Below are 21,224 nucleotides of genomic sequence, written 5' to 3' on the forward strand. Positions count from 1 at the left end.
GAGAATTATATCTTTTATCTAAAACAAACTTTTTGGAAAGGAGTTACAAGGTAAGGTTAGAGAAATATGATGGTGACACATTTTGGACCTTGAATCCTAAGGAAAGAAGCTCAAATTTTACTACTAATTTTATTGTATGTGGTATGTTAAAAAATCAGATAAGACTTACCAATAATAAAGTTAGATTTAGACATGGATATATCAAATTCCTGTTCTAAATATTTTGGATAATAGGTAATACTTCCAATAAAACTGCTAGTAGTCAACAATGATGAAATCAAGTAGATTAGGTACAAGTGGCTACAAAGGATACATTTCAAGGAGTAGAAAAAACCTAGAAGAAAAAACAAAAGCCTTTTTGGAGAAAAGTTAATTCAACATATTCAAAAACACACACACATATAGCTATATTGGTTTTATGTGTATTAAGATTTTGAATAAATATAACTAATCATAGAATGATACATCTAGAAATCACAAAAATTATCTCATTTTACAGATGACAAAAATGAGACCCAGAGATGACAAAATTTGTCCAAAGTCCTGATGTTAGTAATATGCTTTTAAAATCCAATTCTCCTCACTCCCACTCTACTGTTCTCTTTATAATATGATCCTGCCTCATTGGATGTTTCTGTCATCACCCAGAGAGTAGTCATTGGAATGGTGCCAATATATTGCTTATTACTGCAATACTTCATTATTCCATAGATCTATGCATGGATGATGGTATTTTTGTCATCAATAAAGTGTCTATTGAGGGAGTCTTTATTATTCTGCGAGCTTCCAATCATGTTCCTCCACAGAATTTTCTAACTTTACTTTAAACCGTTTTTAATTTTGTGGATCCTATTACAGAATGTTGGCATTTCATGTATTATCCCTTTTGCTCACCATATTACCGGGTTGTCTTATTTTAATGGTATACATTTACTTAATTCCCTTATTTTACTTCTTGATCACTGAAAATATACTGAAACCCAATCATACCCATTATACAATGGTTCATTGTCATATTGTAGCCAACTACTATGCTAATATTTAAAAAATCAGATATTTTTAGATCCTTTTACAGACAAGTGTAACATAGCACCAAAGGCAAAAAATATAGTTGTCCATTGTGAATGTCTGTGTTTGAGAAGGGTTGAGGAGAGACAAAACAATAGGAGGGGGGAGATCCATTGGGTAAATTCAACTGGAATAAGGTGTAAGAATTATGGAATCTGATTTGATTTAAAGGTAATAAAGTTTGGAGGGTATGTACAGCGAAAGGAATAAAAATATGGACTAAGCAAAATTTGTCCATGTTGTTGTTCAGTCATTTTTCAGTTGGGTACAACCCTTCAGAACTCCATTCAGGATTTTCTTGGCAAAGATACTGGAATGATTTGCCATTTCCTTCTCTCACCTATTTTACAAATTAAGAAAGTAAGGCAAACAGGGTTAAGTAATTTGCTCAGGATCATATAGCTTATAAATGTCTAAGGTCAGATTTAAATTCAGAAAACTGAGTCTTCCTGACTCCAGGCTGGCCCTACATTTATTCATTGCTAAAATTTGAAAATTCTATCTATGCACTATTGTCAGAGAAATTAGAGACTAAAATTAATCCAAACTGTACCTAGGAATATTGTTATAGTTTTGTCTTGATTTTTAGTCCAAGGGTCTAAATTTGAACCAGACTCTACCATATGTCAACTTGGATAAGTCATTCCCTCCCTTGGATCCTCAGTTTCCTAATTTATAAAATTATGGGATGAGACTAGGTGATATCTGTGGTCCCTTTCCATTCTAAATTCTATAATCCAATGGATAGATAATATTTTTATATATTTTAAAGAAAATATCTCTCTCTCTTGACTTTAGCAAATTTACATAAAAGTGAAACTTATCTAACAGAGGAGGGGTCCAGGGCAAAGCTCCTGTTAGCAGTTAAGGCAATCCATATCTTAAGATACAACTGTTCTTTGATCTATTTTTTCCTTTCAATTTACTTTATTCTTGGATTAGGAGATTTTTATTCTAGTCATGTCTTAACCACTAGCTCCCTGTATTTATAAAGAAATCATTTCTACCCTTTGAGTCTCAGTTTTCTTATTTGTGAAATGAAAAGGCTGTACTAGATGATCTTTAAATTCCATTCAGCTCTAAGACAATTTGTTCTATCTTCAATGTGCATATTACACATCAATGTGAAAAACTATTTTTCTTTTTAGCAAGCTATTCAATATAAACATTTATTTTCCTTTTCTCCTTCCATCTCTCATGCACACTCAAATTAATTTTAATATGTTCCTAATGAAATCATCTCAGGCAGAAGATCTATATTTGTAAATCATTATTATGATGGATTTTCCACACTAAAATTAAATTGATATCTAATTTAACTGAAAGGGAGGAGAATCTGCTCTTCTTAGTTTGCACAGATCAATAAGAGTTATTTTCATTTGTGAACTACTCACCTGCCAAATCTTTAGACTTCTTTGCTTGTTCAGAATTTTTAAAATTCAAATTTTGGTCTGTATTATCATTAGTACTAGGTACAACCAAAGAAGATGGACTTGTATTTTGCCTTCTTTCTTTCTTCAGATGTTTAGGGATGAAAAAAAAAGGTATCCCAGAAACAATACTAAGTGTTCCTGCTATAAGAAAGCCAAGCCACCAAGCACCAACCCAACGGGAATCAGTTGGCTTAATTGTTATAGTGCCTATGATAAAAAAAAAATATTTAAAAGTTATTTAATTATTTAAAGTTACAATGTGAACATATATTTTTTCAAGATTTACTACCATTTGCATTAACTGAATTTTAAATCATTCTATGTTTCCTTATCTATTGAGAAAACAGAAAATTCAGTATTAAAAATAGATTAGTGAGTAATATAAAAAGCAATGGAATCAATGAGAAACAATTAATAGAAATAAAGCTTTAATATATCAAAACCCTGTGGGAATAGGAGTGAATAATTCTATTCAGGAAATTTGTTTCAACACAACATAGAGCAACAAACATTGATAACCTCCTATGTGCAAGCAACTGAACTATAAAAACAATTTATCCAATTTGACAATACAAAGATGAAATCAGTTCCAGATCCTTCAGTATTCTTAGAAGCTAAACTTTTCATCTCTAAAAGACATGGGGAATTCTTAAAGATGGAATGAATCTTTAAGATCTAACTATATCATTTATTATGTACATAATAATATATTGATGTTCTTTAGAAATATGTGTGTGGGGGGAGCCAAGATGGTGGCAGAAGAACAGCCTTTCCTAGGAGCTTTCTCCAAAATATTTAAAAAAAACCCTTAAAATTATGACTCCAAATTTTTGAGAGACAGAACTCACAGAAATATCCAGTGAGGCAATTTTCCAGCTCAAGGTAACCTGAAAAATCATGGGAAGGCTCTGTTCCATGTGGTTGGAAGGGGCAGCAGTGCACCAGAGTGAAGGAGCTCTAGCCTTCCAGGAACAACCTGCAGGGTGCCTGGGTCCTTGGAAGCTCTGGCTCTGGGCAGCAGAAGCAGCTTCCTGATCTGCCAACCCAGGGAGCACCAAGCACAACTTGGAAGATCAGCAGAGAAGCCCCTGCCAGAGCAAGCATGAAGCACATGCCAGTTTGGCCCCCTCAGCCCATCCATGGCCTTCAGCACAGACTAGATCCCATGAAATGGAAGCAGGCCCGTGGAGCCACCCAGCAAGGATCTCTGGGCAGCTGCTTCCTGAGGGCTCAGCCCTCAGAAGTTAAGGGGGTGAGGAGAGACTGTGGAGGTCTCTCCTCTGTTCCTGGGACAGGACTCTCAGGCTTTTTCCATATTCAGACCTTGGTCACAGTCTGAGTCCCCACACTGTCATAGAGAAGGGACCCTCCTCACAGCCCCAGGGTAGAGGGGTGTGCTTGTTGTGTTCATCCATAGACCAGAACACAGGAAGGAGAGCAGTCAGAGCCTCCCATAAGACCTTGAAGGAACTGAGGTTCTTATGGGGGGGGGGTGTCCCAACAATACTCAAAAGCTCAGGAAGCACCTCAAACCCAGGGCACAGGAACTGAGTAAACAGAAAAAAAATGAACCTGACCTTAGACAATTACTTTGGTCCCAGTGGAGGACCAATATACACACTCAGAAAATGAAAAAGTCCAAGCTTCTACATCTAAAGACTCCAAGAAATAAAGAAGTTGGACTCAGGCTATGAAGAGCTCAAAAAGATTTTGAAAAATAAAGTAAGGGAGGTAGAGGAAAAATTAGGAAAAGAAATGAAAGACATGCAGGAAAAACATGAAAACCAAGTCAGCATCTTAGTCTTAGGAGATCCAAAAATATGCTAAAGAAAAGAGCATGTTAAAAACCAGTTTAGATCAAATGGATAAAACAATTCAAAAAGTTGATGTGAAGAAAACATTAAAAAAACAGAATTGGCCAAATGGAAAAGGAGATAAGAAAGCTGTCTCAGGAAAACAAACCTTTCAAATGTAGAATGGAGCTAAAGGAAGTCGATGACTTTGCGAGGAATCAAGGCACAATAATTCAACACCAAAAGAATGAAAAACTAGAAGAAAATGTGAACTATCTCATTGAAAAAACAATGGTTCTGGAAAACAGATCCAGAAGAGACAATTTTATTTTTTTGGTTTTGGTTTTGGTTTTTGCAAGGCAATGGGGTTAAGTGACTTGCCCAAGGTCACACAGCTAGGTATATTATTAAATGTCTGATGCTGGATTTGAACTCAGGTCCTCCTGATTCCAGGGCTCTATCCACCTCGCCACCTAGCTGCCTCAAGGAGAGACAATTTAAAAATTACTGGGCTACCTGGAAGTCATGATCAGGAAAAGAGCCTTGACTTCATTTTTAAAAGAATTTCTACAGGAAAATATCCCTGATATCCTAGAAACAGTGGGCAGAATAGAAATTGAGAGAATCCACTGATCTCCTCCTGAAAGAGATCCAAAAAAACTTACCCCCCAGGAATATTATAGTCAAGTTCCAAAACTCCTAAGTCAAAGAGAAAATATTACAAGCATCCAGAAGGAAACAATTCAGATATCGTGGAGCTACAGTCAAGATCACACAGGACTTAACAGCATCCACAATAAGGGATTGTAGGGCTTGGAATAAAATATTCTGGAAGGCAAAAGAGCTTGGAATGCAACTGAGATCAAATACCCAGCAAAACTGAACATCCTCTTCCAGGGGAAAAGATGGACTTTCAATGAAACAGGAATTTCAGATGTTCCTGTTGAAATGACGAGAGCTGAACAGAAAGTTTCATTTTCAAGTACAGGACTCAGATAAAGCAAAGAGAGAGTGGAAGAGAAGGGTAAATTATGAGGGACTTAATGATGAACTATGTGTATTCTTGCCTGGGAAGATGATAAAGATAATACTCATATGAACCTTCTCATTTATTAGAGCAAGTAGAAGGAGTATGTACAGACAAAGTACAGGAGGGACTGAATTTGAAGGTATTATATATTGTAAAAATGGAGTCAATGGATGAAAGGGAAATGTACTGGGAGAAAGAGAAAGGAGAGGTCGAATAGGCTAAGATATTTCATGCAAAAGAGTCAAGAAATAGCTTTTGCAATGGTATGGAAGAGGGAAGGTGAGGGGAATGAGGGAGCCTACATTCTCATTGGAAATGGCTCAGAGAAGAAACAGAATACATAATCAATAGGATATAGAAATCTAGAAGAAAAAAGGAGCAAAAGGGGGACAGGGACGGGGGCGGGGAGGGGGAATGTAGGTGATAGAGGAGAGGGTAGATCATGAGAGAGGATAGTCAGGTATAACACATTTTCTTTTTTATTTTTTGTAAGGTGGTGGGATTAGGTGGCCTGTTTGAGATCAAGGGACTGGGTGGTTGCTGTATCTCTAGAGTGGGATCTAGGCTTGGGGCCTCCTGGCCCCAGGGCCAGTGCTCTGTCCACTGTGCCACTCAGCTGCCCTGCAGTACATTTTTGAAGAGGGACAGAGTGAAAGGAGAGAGAAAAATATAATAAATTGTAGTGGGGAGGAATGGATGGAGGGAATTACAATCAGCAACAGCAACTGTGGAAAAATATGGAAGTAACTTCTCTGATGGACTTATGATAAAAAATGAGATCCACTACAGAGACAGAGCTGATGGTATTAGAATACAGACTGAAGCACATTTTTTCTCTTTCTTTCACGTTATAACTCATGAGGTTTTTATTTTTAGGGTGGGGAGCAGGGATTATGTTTGCTCTTGCAACAAGAATATTTTAGTAATGTGTAAATAAATAAAAATAAAAAGTAAAAAGTAAATTTCTACTAAAAAAAGAAATATTATGTGCCAGTGTTTTCAAGGTCTGATCTAATGTCAAATGTACATTCACTATGATCCTAGCTAAGTAATAATTTCTCAGTGACTTTGGCAGCCTTCTCAGATTATAAATTGAAAAATAGTTGTTGATCTGAATTGGCTAAAATTTATTAATATATAGAAACTTTTTTAACAGAGAAATAGCCACCTGCTAATAATTTCTGTAACATCTATACCACAGTATCCATGAAGTCCATAACTTCAGTGACAATTTTTTAGTTTGTTTTTTCTGTCTTCTCCATTATGTAGCCCAGTGCTCTGTAGATAATAATTGCTTAAGGATATACATTGGATTAATTTAACTTGGAACTACAAGTCAGATGATCTGGATTGCTCAAGATTAATCACTAGTAAACTTTAATCTCCATGCAGAGTAACTTGATATGTTTTTTGTACACTGGTGTTTACAAGAGGAAAAATGTAATAGTACAAAAAAAAATCATTTTTTTGGATGAACTCATTAACCTACTAACAAGTAGAGTTTTTTGTTTTTTGTTTTCTTTTTACTTTCTTTTTTGCAAGGCAATGGGATTAAATGACTTGTCTAAGGTCACACAGCTAGGTATATTATTAATTGTCTGAGCTTAGATTTGAACTCAGGTCCTCCTGACTCAAAGGCCAGTGTCTATCCACTGTACTACCTAGCTGCCCCCACAAGTTGTTTTAATCTCCTGGACTCTGGGATTAACAGAGTCAATCATTAGCAAATTTACATTGGTCTAAGAGTTGTTGTCATAACTGTAGGTTTGTCTTGTAGAGGCATTTCAGTGGAATGTTTCTTCAAGGAAAGCCCAGATCTTTGAAAGGGATTGAACATGACTGCCTGATTGATAAGGGACCATCATTGCAAAATCTGAGTAATATTTTAAAGACCATTCGATATGAAATTGTTTCAAAAAGAGCCCCAGAGGAAACAGGAATCCATATAATCCTGACTGTATCATATTAAAGGAGACAAGTGCTTTGATTTTTCCTTGATTCACTTATGGAGGCAATTTTTCATAGTAATTTTAAAAGAAGAAATAGAAATGTACCTTTCAATTTGATCCATCCATCAGTCAACCATAAACTGAACAAGAAGATTAAGTGGAAAAAATTTAAGCAATTTAGTTTCCCAAAGTGTTTAAAACCCTTCATTTTTCATGAAATAAATGGTAAAGTTATGCAAGCTAGTTGAAACTAAAGTGAAACACTCTGGACATGTTGTCAACTAGCAAGTAAATAATTTTATAATGATTTTTACTTTTCAAAAGAATTATTTATTTAGACAAATGTCTAATCAGTTCAAGGTGAAAAAATTTCCAAATTATGGGAATGTCGGGGGTCGGCCCTGACCGCCTGAGTGGATAGGACCTCCCCGAGAGTGAGGTCAGGCCAATCTAAAGAAGACACGGTTCCTTAAGGGGAGCAGTGGCTTCACCTGGTTGGCCTGTGTCGCTTGCTCCAATCGGGTGGTAGGTTCTGCCCTCGGGGCGGATCGGGGTGGCAGCCCAGAACGAACTCCCTATATTAGCCATCACCCTGAGCTATTCGGGGGATCCCTCTGCACCTAATAAAACATATGCCTCCTGAAGAAGTGTCTGCCTGAGTCCCTCCTCACTGATCCCCGGGGGAGGGAAAACACCAGGGACGCCTGAAGCAGTGCCCACTGAGGAGCTCACTCGGGAGTCCGGGGAAGAAGACCCCGGACAGAACTGGCCCCCGAACAGGAACACCCGAAGACCCCGCCGAGTGAGGTAAGCCTGTTTAAGTAAAAACAGAAGAGGCAGACACCCTAGGTCCACGGGACACCTAGAGGGAGTAAAGATGGGCAAAGGAATGTCTAAGCATTTACAGCCAGAGGATTCAGGAGTATTAGCATGTCAAGTACATGCACTAGTAAAGACTCATGGTATAAGAGTCCGTATAAAAGAATGTAAGGATTGGGTGGAAAAAATATTGGTTGTCTCTCCTTGGGTCTCCCACACCGGCATTGACCCTCAGAAGTGGAGAGTGGTAGGAACTCAAATGTCCTCTTACAACACAGAAAAACCTGGCTTTCTAACGGACACAGACTTTGTAATTTACTCCGTGGTGGCTGCGGCCCTTGACCCGCAGCCCCCACAAGGAGCCGTGTCCGGAGAAACACAAACAGGACCCTCATTACTGGGGGAACCTGAATGGCCCCCGCCCCCAGATGAGGGGCTTGACGACCGGAGGGAACCAGCCCCCAAATACCCTTGGGAAGAACTGGCTGCTGCGAGTCGATCGCCTGCCCCGGTAAAAAGTGATAGTAAGATTTTAGAACAAAAGGGCAAACATACAGAATGGCAAGGGATCTGCGGACAGGGTGCAGATGGCTGGAGCCACATGCTGATAACAGGAAAGGAAGGGTCTGGGGCGACCGTCCCCAGACAGGCACCCCGCCGGACTCGTTTACAGCAGGCCATTCATAAGGCTTTGGAGGATGGGGAGGAAGTAGAGGAAGAAGACCTAGACTATCTTACCTCCTCAGCAGCTGCTTACCCAGTATTTGTGCAAAGAGAAAACGGCCAACAGGTTAGAGTTCGCCACCCAATACCGTACAAATTTATCAAAGATCTCAGAGAGGCAGTCCATAATTATGGGCCAGGATCTGCCTATGTAAAACGGCTCATAAGTTCTAACACTCAGACTGCCGCCTGGCTCCCCATGGATTGGGATGAAACTTTACAAGTGGTGTTAGAGTCATCACATTACACCGCCTGGGCTGCCTACTGGCGCAGAGAGGCCAGGCTACAGGCTGAGATCATAGACCCAAATAATTCTGATTTAGTCACTAATCAACTCACTGGATGTGGCCAATTTAACACGGTGGAGGCTCAATTACAACTTTCAGAACCCATTGTCAGGGCAGTGCAGATAGCAGGACTGAATGCCCTGAACAAACTGGCTCGAGCAGCCTCGACTCCCCTGCAGCAGCTGAAACAAAGAACCAAGGAGTCTGCTGTAGATTTTATCAGCAGAGTGCAGACTACTGTGGAAGGGAAATTCGGGACAGGAAATGCAGCACAGCCCTTAATCATTCAGTTGATAAAGGGAGGGCTAACTCATTCAAAAGGCTTGCTAGCTACTCTGCCTGCTGACCCCTCCTTAGAGGAGATAATTGATAAGGCCCTAGACGAGGAACCCCCCCCCCCCCATCCTCTCCAAACCTCTATTAACCTCCTCGCTAATGCTTTACAAACCACAAGTTTAGTGCCTAGATCAAAGGGTAAAGGAAACTGTTTTCGTTGTGGGAAGGCCGGTCACTTTCAAGCTGAGTGCCGTAATTCCCAGAAGAGTGCAATGAAGTGCTTTGTCTGTGGTAAACCTGGTCATATGGCAAAGCATTGTAGACAGAAAAATAAGAACCAGAAGTATAGTAATGATGGGCCACAGGGAAACGGGAAGAGGGGTCGGGAAGCCGAGGGCCCGACCCCAGGGCTGACCTATTAAATCCCTCGGTTACTATTCCCCTCTCAGAGAGCACAGAATTGAGCCCATGGACTACGACTACTGTTAAAGCCTCCCCTAGGGACTTCCACCGTTTAGTGATTGGAACTGCTCTCGCTCCCCAGGTCATTGTCCACACACAGCTCCTAAGCCCAGGCCAGACTTCTATAACTGTTACAAATCCCCACCATTACCCAATAGAACTAAAAGGCGGTGAGCCTGTTGCTCTTGCTATTTCCCTCCCCTGGATAGATAAGGATTGGAGAGAGTGTACCAATGAGGACACATTTGTGGCATGGACACAGGCTATATCAGCCCACCGTCCCACTTTACCACTTATAGTGGAGGGAAGAGAGATTGTAGGTTTAATTGATACAGGTGCTGATGTCTCGGTCATATCCACAAAAGATTGGCAGCCCTGTTGGGAACTTTCAGAAACTCCCCAAGACATCACGGGAGTTTCAGGAGGAACTTTGGCGAAAAAGTCCCTAAGATTTCTAAAATGGAAAAGTGATGATATAGCAGGGATTTTCCGCCCTTTGGTACTTACTATTCCTATGTCCCTATGGGGGAGGGATGTTTTGCAAACTTTGGGCTTGTCTCTGACTACAGACACAGCTTTAAACCACTAGGGGTCACTGGAGGGCTGCAACCCATACCACTGACGTGGAGATCCGACAAACCGGTTTGGGTAGATCAGTGGCCCCTCACAAAAGAGAAATGACAGGCCCTTGCTAACATAGTACAAGGACTTTTATCGGCTGGACAAGTAGAGCCATCCACCAGCCCATGGAATTCCCCAGTTTTTGTAATCAAAAAGAAAAGTGGGAAATGGAGAATGTTAGTAGATCTAAGAAAAGTAAATGCCACTCTACAACCTATGGGTACCACCCAGCCTGGGTTGCCTTCTCCAGTTGCCATTCCAAAGACTTGGCCCATAACTGTTATAGATATAAAGGATTGTTTTTATAGTATACCCCTTAACCCTGTAGATAGACAGTGCTTTGCCTTTAGTGTACCTGCTGTAAATTATCAAGAACCTGCTCAGCGTTTTCAGTTTAAAGTCCTTCCCCAAGGCATGGCAAACAGTCCCACTCTATGTCAGGTTTATGTTGCACAGATTTTGATGCCCATTAGGCGAGAACACTCAGGAGCCATTATTATTCATTATATGGATGACATATTAATTTCTGCATCCCACCGGACTGATGTCTCGCTTATTTTACAAAAGATTACCTCAGCCCTAGCAGCATATGGGTTACAAGTTGCCCCTGAAAAGATACAAACAGAACCTCCCTACACATATTTAGGACATCAGGTATACAAGGATTTAGTGACGAAATCTCCTAAGATTGATACAGCTCAAGTTTCTACATTAAATGACTTTCAGAAATTAATTGGTTCAATCCAATGGCTGAGGAATGTAGTTCCTATTTCCAATGATATGATGTATCCATTGTATAATATTTTAAAAGGCTCATCTGATTTGAACTCGCCTCGTACATGGACCCCTGAAGCCAGGGAAGCTGTTACTCAGATACAGGACTTAGCATCCACATCCATTGTTGCCCGATTAGATCCAGCCGCTCCGGTTTATGTAACTCTGGTGTGTCATCCTTCATTGGGTAAGGCTGGAGTAGTGTTCCAAGTTACAGGTCCTTTACAATGGGTACATTCATCTAAATCCATGAAGTCTATACCCTCCAAGTTTGAAGTGGATGCACAACTCCTTTTGAAAGCAGCGGAAGCTGCAATCACTATTTTTGGTACCATTCCTATGTTACTGCTCCAGGAGGATCCTGCAATACTTACTCATCTAGCACAGAACTCTGAGGAGTGGGCCATGTTATTGTCTATTTATCCCACTTCTCAGGGTCATCCACCTCCCTCATTACGAGGATGGTTGCAACTCCCTTTGAAGTATCCCTCCAACCCTGTAGTTCCTCAGCCAGTACAGGGAGTCAATGTTTTTACGGATGCTACCAAACACCATAGAGCATCTATTTATATTCCAGACAAGAAGATATTGAAGGTGCTACAAACCCCATATACCTCAGCTCAAAAGAATGAATTGCAGGCCATTGTGATAGCCTTAGAACTGTGTGCTTATGAGCCTTTTAACTTAATCACTGATAGCTATTACTGCTTTGTCTTATTGCAACAGCTAGCTCTAGCAGATCTTTCTTTGTCCAATTCTGCAGTCATAGATCTTTTACACCAAGCACAACGGTCTCTCCTACACCGCTCTGACCCCCTCTATGTCTTACATGTCAGATCTCATGTGTCCACTTCTGGCCCAATATACTCAGGGAATGCCATAGCTGACTCGGCTCTCCTTGACCCTGATATCAAAAGTGAGATAGTCATGTATGCAGATCCTTCTATTGTTCATGACACATTTCATCTCCCAGCAAAAACACTTGCACGGCTTTATGGTCTTCCTAAGGAAGAGGCACGTCGCATTGTCCGACAATGCAGGCATTGTGTCCCTTTCCGCCCTGCCCCGCTTGTACATGCCACCAACCCCCGGGGCCTGGCCCCTAATGACATTTGGCAGATGGATGTCACCCACTTTCAGGCCAGCCTGATTCATGTCACTGTGGACACTTTTTCTAACTTTATTATGGCCACTTTGCAGCCTGGTGAGGCTGTACGCCATGTGATAGCTCATTGCCTTCACTGCTTTGCCACCCATGGGATACCTCGGTTGTTAAAAACCGACAACGGCCCGGCCTATACCTCCTCTGCTTTTGCTCGCTTCTGCCACCAATTCGGTGTCACTCATGTTACCGGTATCCCTTACAACCCCACCGGTCAAGCCATCGTGGAGCGTGCCAATCAATCCTTGAAGCGCACTCTCATTAAACAAAAAGGGGGAGTGCGTGGTAGGCTCACTGCAGCCCAGGTAGCAACAGCAGTATTCACTAGGAATTATTTGATTGATAATGAACAAGGCATCACCCCTGCCATGAAACAGATGCTGTCAACATCAACACAGACACAAAAACATGAACAACAAACACAAAAACATGATGAACAACAAACACAAAAACATGATAAAAAAGCACACTTGCAAAGTCCGACCACAGTTTGGTGGAGAGATGAGGAGGGTCGTTGGCACGGCCCTGCACAGGTTAGGGTGTGGGGAAAGGGATTCTTATGTCTCCAAACAGGTGAGGGAACACGCTGGGTGCCCGTCAAATGGACCAGGGCCTATGAAGAGACGAAGGAAAAGATATCGGAGCAGAAGAAGGCAACGACCTAGCAGGACACGAAGAATTATGAAGACACAAGCTCCTGTATGGCTAAGTATCATGGGTTTGCTATGTGGATTGCAACCCGCCACCCCTCTTCCTTGGGGCAAGGGCGGGAAGTGGTAAAATCTGACCTCTCCTATAAGGAGGGCTGCTGATGAACGAGGAGAGACATATTGGGCTGTTGCGAGGGGAGTACCGTCCCTTCGTATAATGGGATGGGGGAGCCAGACAGTGCCATTAAAGTTGCATGGCAACGCCACTGTTGTGCTGGGCTTACATGAACACGGTACATTACCTATACCGATGGAAAGACCATTAAAGAAGCCCCTCACCCTGCTCTCCATTACCACGCCTATTTGTGTGGTAGCCCGTCCTCCACACAGGCTATGGCCGGGTGGGAACACCTCCTCTTCCCCAGATAACGGAACCTCTGTTAAGAACCACTGTATACCCTTAGAGCCATACAACAGCACAGAAACTCCGAGGCCAATTCCGGACCTGAACAACCATACTGCTGCGGTTAATCTTTCATTCATGGCCATTGAGCAGCACCCTCCGGAGAATTCTAATTCCATAGTGCCTTTACATTCCCTACCACCCTGCCCAGTAGGCCACCGTTCGCAAGTATTCATACCTACGGTACCCTGCTCCACGGGCATCCCAAGACTAGGACCACTTGGGCTACCTAACAACACTGAGTTATGGTTTTGGGATGGACAGCAGAACCACACCACGTACACCATGAGACCCTCTCCCACTCCTGTTGCCTTACCGTATGGACAGATGCATCCCGACCTCTGGAAAATAGGAGCAGCCTTAGGGGGAGTGAATGCCTCTTTTCGCCTGTGGCCATGCCCTCGTAATGATGATGCCTGTCATGACTTTTCATTCCAACAATGGTATAATGTGTTTAAGACTCTTAACAGCTCTTGCCATCAAACCAAGGATGGCACAGACCGCTTGTGCTACCGGCTGAGCGCCACCGCGCACACCCCTCCGGACGCTCTCTTCCTTCTTTGTCCCCCTGCTAACCTGACTATTCAACTAAAGGGGGAGTCCGCTGGTTTACCCCTTTTTAATATCACTTGTACTGACCCGATTTTTACAAATGTTTTACGGTATAATCATACTGGGTATGCTGTGTTCCTAGCTGTATCCCCTCCCTACCAACTCCTACCTGTCAAAGCAGAAGATTTTGCGTTGTCCCCCGCTGATTCTTTGGTGAAAAAATTGTACCGTGCAGTGTTGGGGGAAAAGTTGTTACGTACCAGGAGGGATGGGATCGGGGATGCTTTGAGTTTGGTGAACTTGGCTGTTGAGATGTATGAGGAATGGCAGATCCAGGAACTAGAGAGTGAGGTGACTATGTTAGCTTCTACTATCCAAACATTCATAACAAACCAGGTCTCCCTCTGGCATTACCAGCAACATATTGACTCCCTTCTACAGAAGCAAATAGGAGCATTGGAAACAACAGTCCTCTGGTTAGGGGATAGACTGGCCCTTATGGCAGGGTACATGAAACTTCAATGCCATTATAAGTATCAGCCTCTCTGTGTGCTTAATTTGCCTGTAAATATGTCACAGTTCCCATCGGACTGGGGTAGAGTTAAACAGGCATTACAGGGGGTGATGTTAGCCTACAACACCTCCAATGACATCCGCCAATTAGATATGCTGATAGCCCAGCTCAACAACATTTCCTCCCATTTCAGAGCTGAGTGGGATGATCAAGAAGACTCCTTTCTAAAATGGTTTACGGGTGCCCTCCACCTGAGATGGTTGTTTTCCTTCTTGCCGGCTGTAGGAATGTTTATTGTGATTTGTCTTTTTTTCCCATGTATCCTGAAACTATTGTTCTTCATCTTTTCTCGTTCTCTGGAGGCATTGAAGGCGGACCTCCTAGGCCCACGCCATCGCCGGGCTCGGGCAGCCCCTGTGTGATTACTGACCGAACCGAGCCAGGGTGCTCTGCCCCCCCCCCATAAGCAGGTGGGGCGCTAATTGTGTTAAACAAAAAGGGGGAGTTTGTAGGGGGTCGGCCCTGACCGCCTGAGTGGATAGGACCTCCCCGAGAGTGAGGTCAGGCCAATCTAAAGAAGACATGGTTCCTTAAGGGGAGCAGTGGCTTCACCTGGTTGGCCTGTGTCGCTTGCTCCAATCGGGTGGTAGGTTCTGCCCTCGGGGCGGATCGGGGTGGCAGCCCAGAACGAACTCCCTATATTAGCCATCACCCTGAGCTATTCGGGGGATCCCTCTGCACCTAATAAAACATATGCCTCCTGAAGAAGTGTCTGCCTGAGTCCCTCCTCGCTGATCCCCGGGGGAGGGAAAACACCAGGGACGCCTGAAGCAGTGCCCACTGAGGAGCTCACTCGGGAGTCCGGGGAAGAAGACCCCGGACATGGGAACATATTTAAAAAAACCCCAAATGATTTATTTGAATGTTTTACTTGAACCTGGTTTTGTTATATACACAGAACTGAAAATTCATTTTTATAAACATTTGCCATGGTTTTCCTACTTTTGAAATAGAAGAAAAATATCTTCTTATACCAAAATACTGAGATATTGTGAGATGGTTTATGAAAATTAATTCCTTGGAAGAATGATGGCCAGTGAGTAAAATTCTAGAATAATTGATTTCATTCATTTTTACTTACTTAGGTCAACAAATCCAATGTCCACATAGAGTCTGGCACATAAAGATCCCAGCAGATATCCTAATATTGGGCCAACCATTGCTAATGAATGCAAAATGCCTGAAAAATTATAAAATAATCATTATTCCAAATAATATAATTTCACTATAACTTCAACATACAATTTTTATAAATATAATACTATATGATTATCCACTGAAAAATCTTTGAAATAATTTTTTTACTCCATTTAAACAATTTTATATTCATCAAAAGGATAAATTGATGGAAGGGGAAAACAAGTATTAGTAGACTTAAAAACAGTGGTAACTATTACACATTTCAGTCTGTAATACAAAACTCACATTATTGTTGGAAGAATTCAAAGTTATTATTTATGCTACAGTTGATGATATTAACTTTAGAGATAAAAAAAGCAAAGTAGAGGAGGATATGGAGGACCATTTAAATTATGATGCCACTAGATTTATCTTATGCTCTTTGCCCCCTCATGGCCCTTAGACAATAAGGAATCTAGGGAGCAGATTACAACATACAGTAAAGGATATATGGTTTCAATGGGCAGAGACCTCTATTAACAAACTATGTTATTTGCTTCATTGAGGATCAGACTAAGGGAAAGATCCAATATCTCTGATATCAACAACTTCAGGAGGTGCTGATAGAGGACTATCAAAAGTTAGGGTAGGAAGACTACAACTTAGGTCCTTAATTTCCTTTTTTATCCAGAGTTTCAGGGGCAAAGCTTTTTTTTGAGGTTTTTGTTGGGAGAAGTCATAAGAATATGATTTTAAGGTTTTTATAACATAGATGCTCGGGAAACAATTACCTTGGAGCAAGAAGGGCAAGGTGACATATAGATTTAAAAAAGTAGTCTCCTTAATGTCTTTGCTTTCAAACACAAAATTGAAGTTCAAGAAAGGAGTTATGTTAATTGAGAAGCCTAAGAGAAACCTTATGAAACTGAGAAACCTTATGAATTTGAGTAATTATCACTTAAAATACAGGGACCATATTTAACATTCAGCCCATATAGGATTGGACTTGCTAACACCAGATAAAAATCAAGAAAATGAACCAGAAAGAAAGCTTAGGAAGAATTTAGAAAGAATAAGCTTTCTTTCTAAATATAGGAATTGCATATAGGACCAATATAAATGGGACCAGAATTGTTACTTTACTTTGTCCTTTGTAAATTTAAATATATATATTTGTTCATCTTACGTAATCAAAAAATCCTTTCAATATTCATGATCTACTAGAAATAATTCTGTTTTTAGGAATAAGGAAAGTTCTGCTTTTCAAACTGAATTGGGATGAGCTAATTACACTGGGGGTTTAGTTTGGAGATTTGTCTCTGGAAGAAAAGAAAAGAATTAAAGGATACAACGGGGTCAAAGACCTCAAATGTACATTACCCAAATAAAAAGTAGAATGTCCTTCTTTAGCAAAATTATCAATGTATGTGATTCCCAGCGGTGTGACCGGACTTTCCCCAATCCCACGCAACATGTTTCCCATCAATAGATATATCCATATGAGTGAACCAGATTCATTTTTGCAACCTTTGAACATAAAAATTTTGGTTTCTTAATACAATATACTTATCCATTTGCATCATTTTCTACTCATTATGTTTATATCTCTTTTCACTTGATTTTAATTTTCTTGGATCAGCTAGATACTAGATATATTTTCATAAGTAAATAATTTAACTCAGGGGAGAGAAATACATATGAAATGGAAACATTTTCTTAAATATTTATTGTTTCAATTCTTACCTGACTCTAATAGTATAGATGATCTGTTATTGCCAGCTGAATTGAGCTCAGTTGAGCAAGGAGGATAGAATACTGTTGAATTGTCAAGTGGGTTAGCATTGAATACTGAGTTGTACCTGTAACTATATTAATATATTTGGAATATTAAAAAGATCATAAAATGAATTATTCATAATTTATATATGCCAACATTTTACAAGTTACTTATAATGACCTATTTTTTTCTCCAATATGCACTTTCAAAACGACTTACTGCAGTGATTTTCCTGTTTATTTCTCAGTAGACTTGGACAGTAATAATGGATAAATCTGACACCAAGGACTAATAGATACTGGTGAATGTATGAAAAACACAATTCCTTTTTCATATATTTTGTGTGTGTGTGCATTCCGTCTTGATATGTGTATGAAAATGTAATCAAATACATAGACATACATAGCTTAGTATAGAAATATTTTAGTTCCTGTTTAAATTTTAAGTTGATCAGAAAGGCAAACCATAAATCATTTAGTGATAATTAAGGGGAAAAAAACAGCTGTTCTAGAAGTTGACAAATAACTAGAAGACAAAAAACTATAGAAAGAAAAATGAAAATAGACAGTTTGTTCCATGTCCACAATATGATCCATTTTGCCCAAAAGATGAAGAGAGCTTTCAGAGACAGAGTAACTATGAGTATCTAATGCAATTACAAAAATTTATTATGCTTACTCCAAGGCAGCTAGTGGGAGCATAAAGACAAAAATGAAATAATACTTGTCCTCAAGTTTTTTAAATTTTATTAGGGCAGACAACATGTACACATATTGGTATATGTATATAAGATATACAAAAGATATAAAATATAAAAGATATAAAGAATATGTAAAGATATAAAAGATATAAAGAATATATAAAGATATAAGAGATATAAAGATATAAAAATATAAAGACAGTAATTTTGGAGTGGGAGAGAGAGGCACTGGAAGTCAATTCTCAATAAACACTATATCTATCCATCTATCTATCTGTCATCTATCTATCATCTACCTGTTTTTCTGTCTGTATATGTATGCATATATGTATATAAAGATATATAGATATATAGATATATACATAACACACTTTATCTATATATCTCAGTCTATTCTTAACAACTATATAGTTATGTGGATGCATTTTGTGTGTGTGTGTGTGTGTGTGTGTGTGTGTGTGAATTCACTTCTCCCAACCAAATCTAAGGGAGAAATATGGATAGTAATGAGTGGTGTTCACATAACTTGTACCTTTCTTGTAAGATCTATCAATAAATCTTATGGATCAATGATCTATGGCCCTTTATTTTTCTATATTAAATAGGGTTTAGAGCTACTTCAGTAATTTGCAAGGAATTATCAGGACAAACACTTTGATTTTTTTAAAGCATAAGAAGAAAATTATATATCAAGAGGAATAGCCTGTAGAGAAAGGTGGTCATCCTTAAAACCTGTTACACATAGATCATGGGCTCTAAATGCCTGTGATAGTTGTAATTATCATCTGCATGTCCTTAATTTAGTGATCTATATAGCCAGTCTTTCTCCTGAATTCTAATCTTCCATCACCAACTACAAATTGAACATTTCAAACTGAATCACCAAGAGATATTTCAAATTCATGATATCTAAAACAGAAATCATTAGCTTTCCCTTCTATTAAACATCCTATTTCAGTCTTTCAATCTTCCAGGTTCATGACCTTTGTGCTTTCCTAGATTTCTCCCTTTCCCTCTCCTCATATATTCTGGTATAGAAAATGCTGTACTTGTACCAAGGAAGAATTAAGTTTAAATCATATCTCAGATGCCTGATAGTTATTTCACTCTGGGCATGCCACTTAGCCTCTGTGATTCAATTACCTTATCCATAAAATTACAAAATGAAATAGTATCTTGCAATATTCTTGTGAAGACCAAATGAGATAATATAGGTAATATGCATTATGTGTCTCAAAGTGCTTTATAAATGTTGGCAATTACACTAACCAATCAGATGTAAAAGCTTGGAATTTCTATTTCTACATTTCTTGCATCCAACCCCTTCATTCTCCTCACCCAGACACCGTGTTATCACAAGCCCTCGTCACCTCTCTTCTAGACTGTTTTGGTCTACTATATTTTTCCTAGGATAGAATATAAATCCCTCTGTCTTTTAAAGACTTTCAGAACTTCCCAAATATATCTTTCTACCCTCATTATGTATCACTCCCTTTCTCACCAAAATGGACTACTCTGTTCCTTTCACTTAGTACTCAGTCTTAGTTTCCCTCTGGGTTACCAGCTTTATCTGGAATGCACTTCCTCTTCACAACTATCTTAAGACATTCTAATGCTATATTTGCAAAAGATTATTGCTTAATACTTACTATCCCATGAAGAAGTGAGGCAAAGCAGTTATAATACTTCCAATTCCCATAATGAAACACCCAAATCCAATTAATCTTGGTATGTGAGATTTGGCTCCAAAATGACTTACCAGTGTAACTACCAGCAAATTGCCTACAAGAAGAATAATTGCACTTAAGTATAATTCAGTTCATCAAGTATAATTTGACCTGATCATTGGTTATATGAAGCCTTTGTTTTAATTATGTACTGGAGAGTACAAATGAAGTGCAAAATATTTTAACAATTATCTCTGTCCTTGAGGAACATTGAATCTAGTTGAGGAGGCAAGACTAACAAAAGAAATAGAGCAATAAATTGTTTAACTGTGCTGTCCTAAGTATAATAATAAGCTTGAATAATCAGAATATTAAAAATGGAAAGGATAATTAAGGAAATATTCATGGAAGTGGTATGACTCAAACTGAGCCTTGAAGGTATAATAGTTTTTATTTCAAGAGAAAGGAAGAAAGAACATCAAGATAGTTTTATGAAAAAGATGAGAAAGAAGATGACATATTATTTTCTGACTAAATGATTCAACTGATTACACTTGAGAAAGGAATGACAAGTCAATAAGCAGCCTAAGTCTAGAGGAGGACTAATACACTTGGTCATATTATGATGGATCATAGGATACATAGAATCAGTGGCACCAAAGCTGAATAAAAGATGTAATTGAAAATGAAAAATGATGTCAAAATGGTATAGTTTAGTTCTATGGAAAAAGCCTGTTTAAGCTTTGAAAGAGAAACCAGACCTTCCAAGAAATCTGGGAATTTTTATTTATTTTGTAAAGTAAATAGTTTAATGAATTATTTTATTTGTTGCTTATGCACTCATTATAGCTGTATCTGACTTTTTGTGACTCTTGTTAAGTTTTTTTGGGGAAGATACTAGAATGGTTTGTTATTTCCTCTTCCGACTCATTTGACAGATGGAATAATTTAGGTAAGTGGGTTAATTTGCCCAATTTCCCTATCTGTAAAATTTTAACTCAAGTCTTCTTGACTCCAGGTCTGGTGCTCTACCCACTGTGTTATCTAACTACCTCTCTAGGAAGTTATTTTATACCAATCACAAATAATTCATGGAGTACTTCCATTTCTAACCTCAAGGACCTTATATTCTATTTTATTGTCAATAGAAATAAGAATATAGGAAGAGGAATTAATAAATAATTGTAATAATAGCTAATATATTTATAGAATGATGATATGGTAGGCCCTGTGCTGAGTAATTTACAAATATAATGATTTGATTATCACAACAACCCTGGAAGGTTGGATGTAGGTGTGATTATCCTCCCCATTTACAAATGAGA

At 39.4% G+C, this 21,224-nt stretch overlaps 1 protein-coding gene across 2 annotated transcripts in view; it reads right to left on the minus strand.

Annotated features, from left to right (window-relative positions):
• LOC141493241 (solute carrier organic anion transporter family member 1B3-like) overlaps window positions 1-21,224 on the minus strand; it is a 74,987-nt gene that overhangs the window by 40,098 nt on the left and 13,665 nt on the right. For both annotated transcript variants that reach the window (XR_012470159.1, XM_074194317.1), the window contains exons 4-9: window positions 19,882-20,014; window positions 17,499-17,620; window positions 17,136-17,282; window positions 15,718-15,816; window positions 2,463-2,708; window positions 170-334 (exon numbers count right to left, since the gene is read on the minus strand). Coding sequence is in view for 1 of the 2 variants with exons in the window: in XM_074194317.1 (XP_074050418.1) it covers window positions 170-334; window positions 2,463-2,708; window positions 15,718-15,816; window positions 17,136-17,282; window positions 17,499-17,620; window positions 19,882-20,014 (912 nt within the window). In the remaining variant the exon portion in view is untranslated. The remainder of the gene's footprint in view (window positions 1-169; window positions 335-2,462; window positions 2,709-15,717; window positions 15,817-17,135; window positions 17,283-17,498; window positions 17,621-19,881; window positions 20,015-21,224) is intronic.

This window comes from Macrotis lagotis, chromosome 7 (assembly GCF_037893015.1).
Source record: "Macrotis lagotis isolate mMagLag1 chromosome 7, bilby.v1.9.chrom.fasta, whole genome shotgun sequence".
In the NCBI taxonomy this organism is placed as follows: Eukaryota; Metazoa; Chordata; class Mammalia; order Peramelemorphia; family Peramelidae; genus Macrotis; species Macrotis lagotis.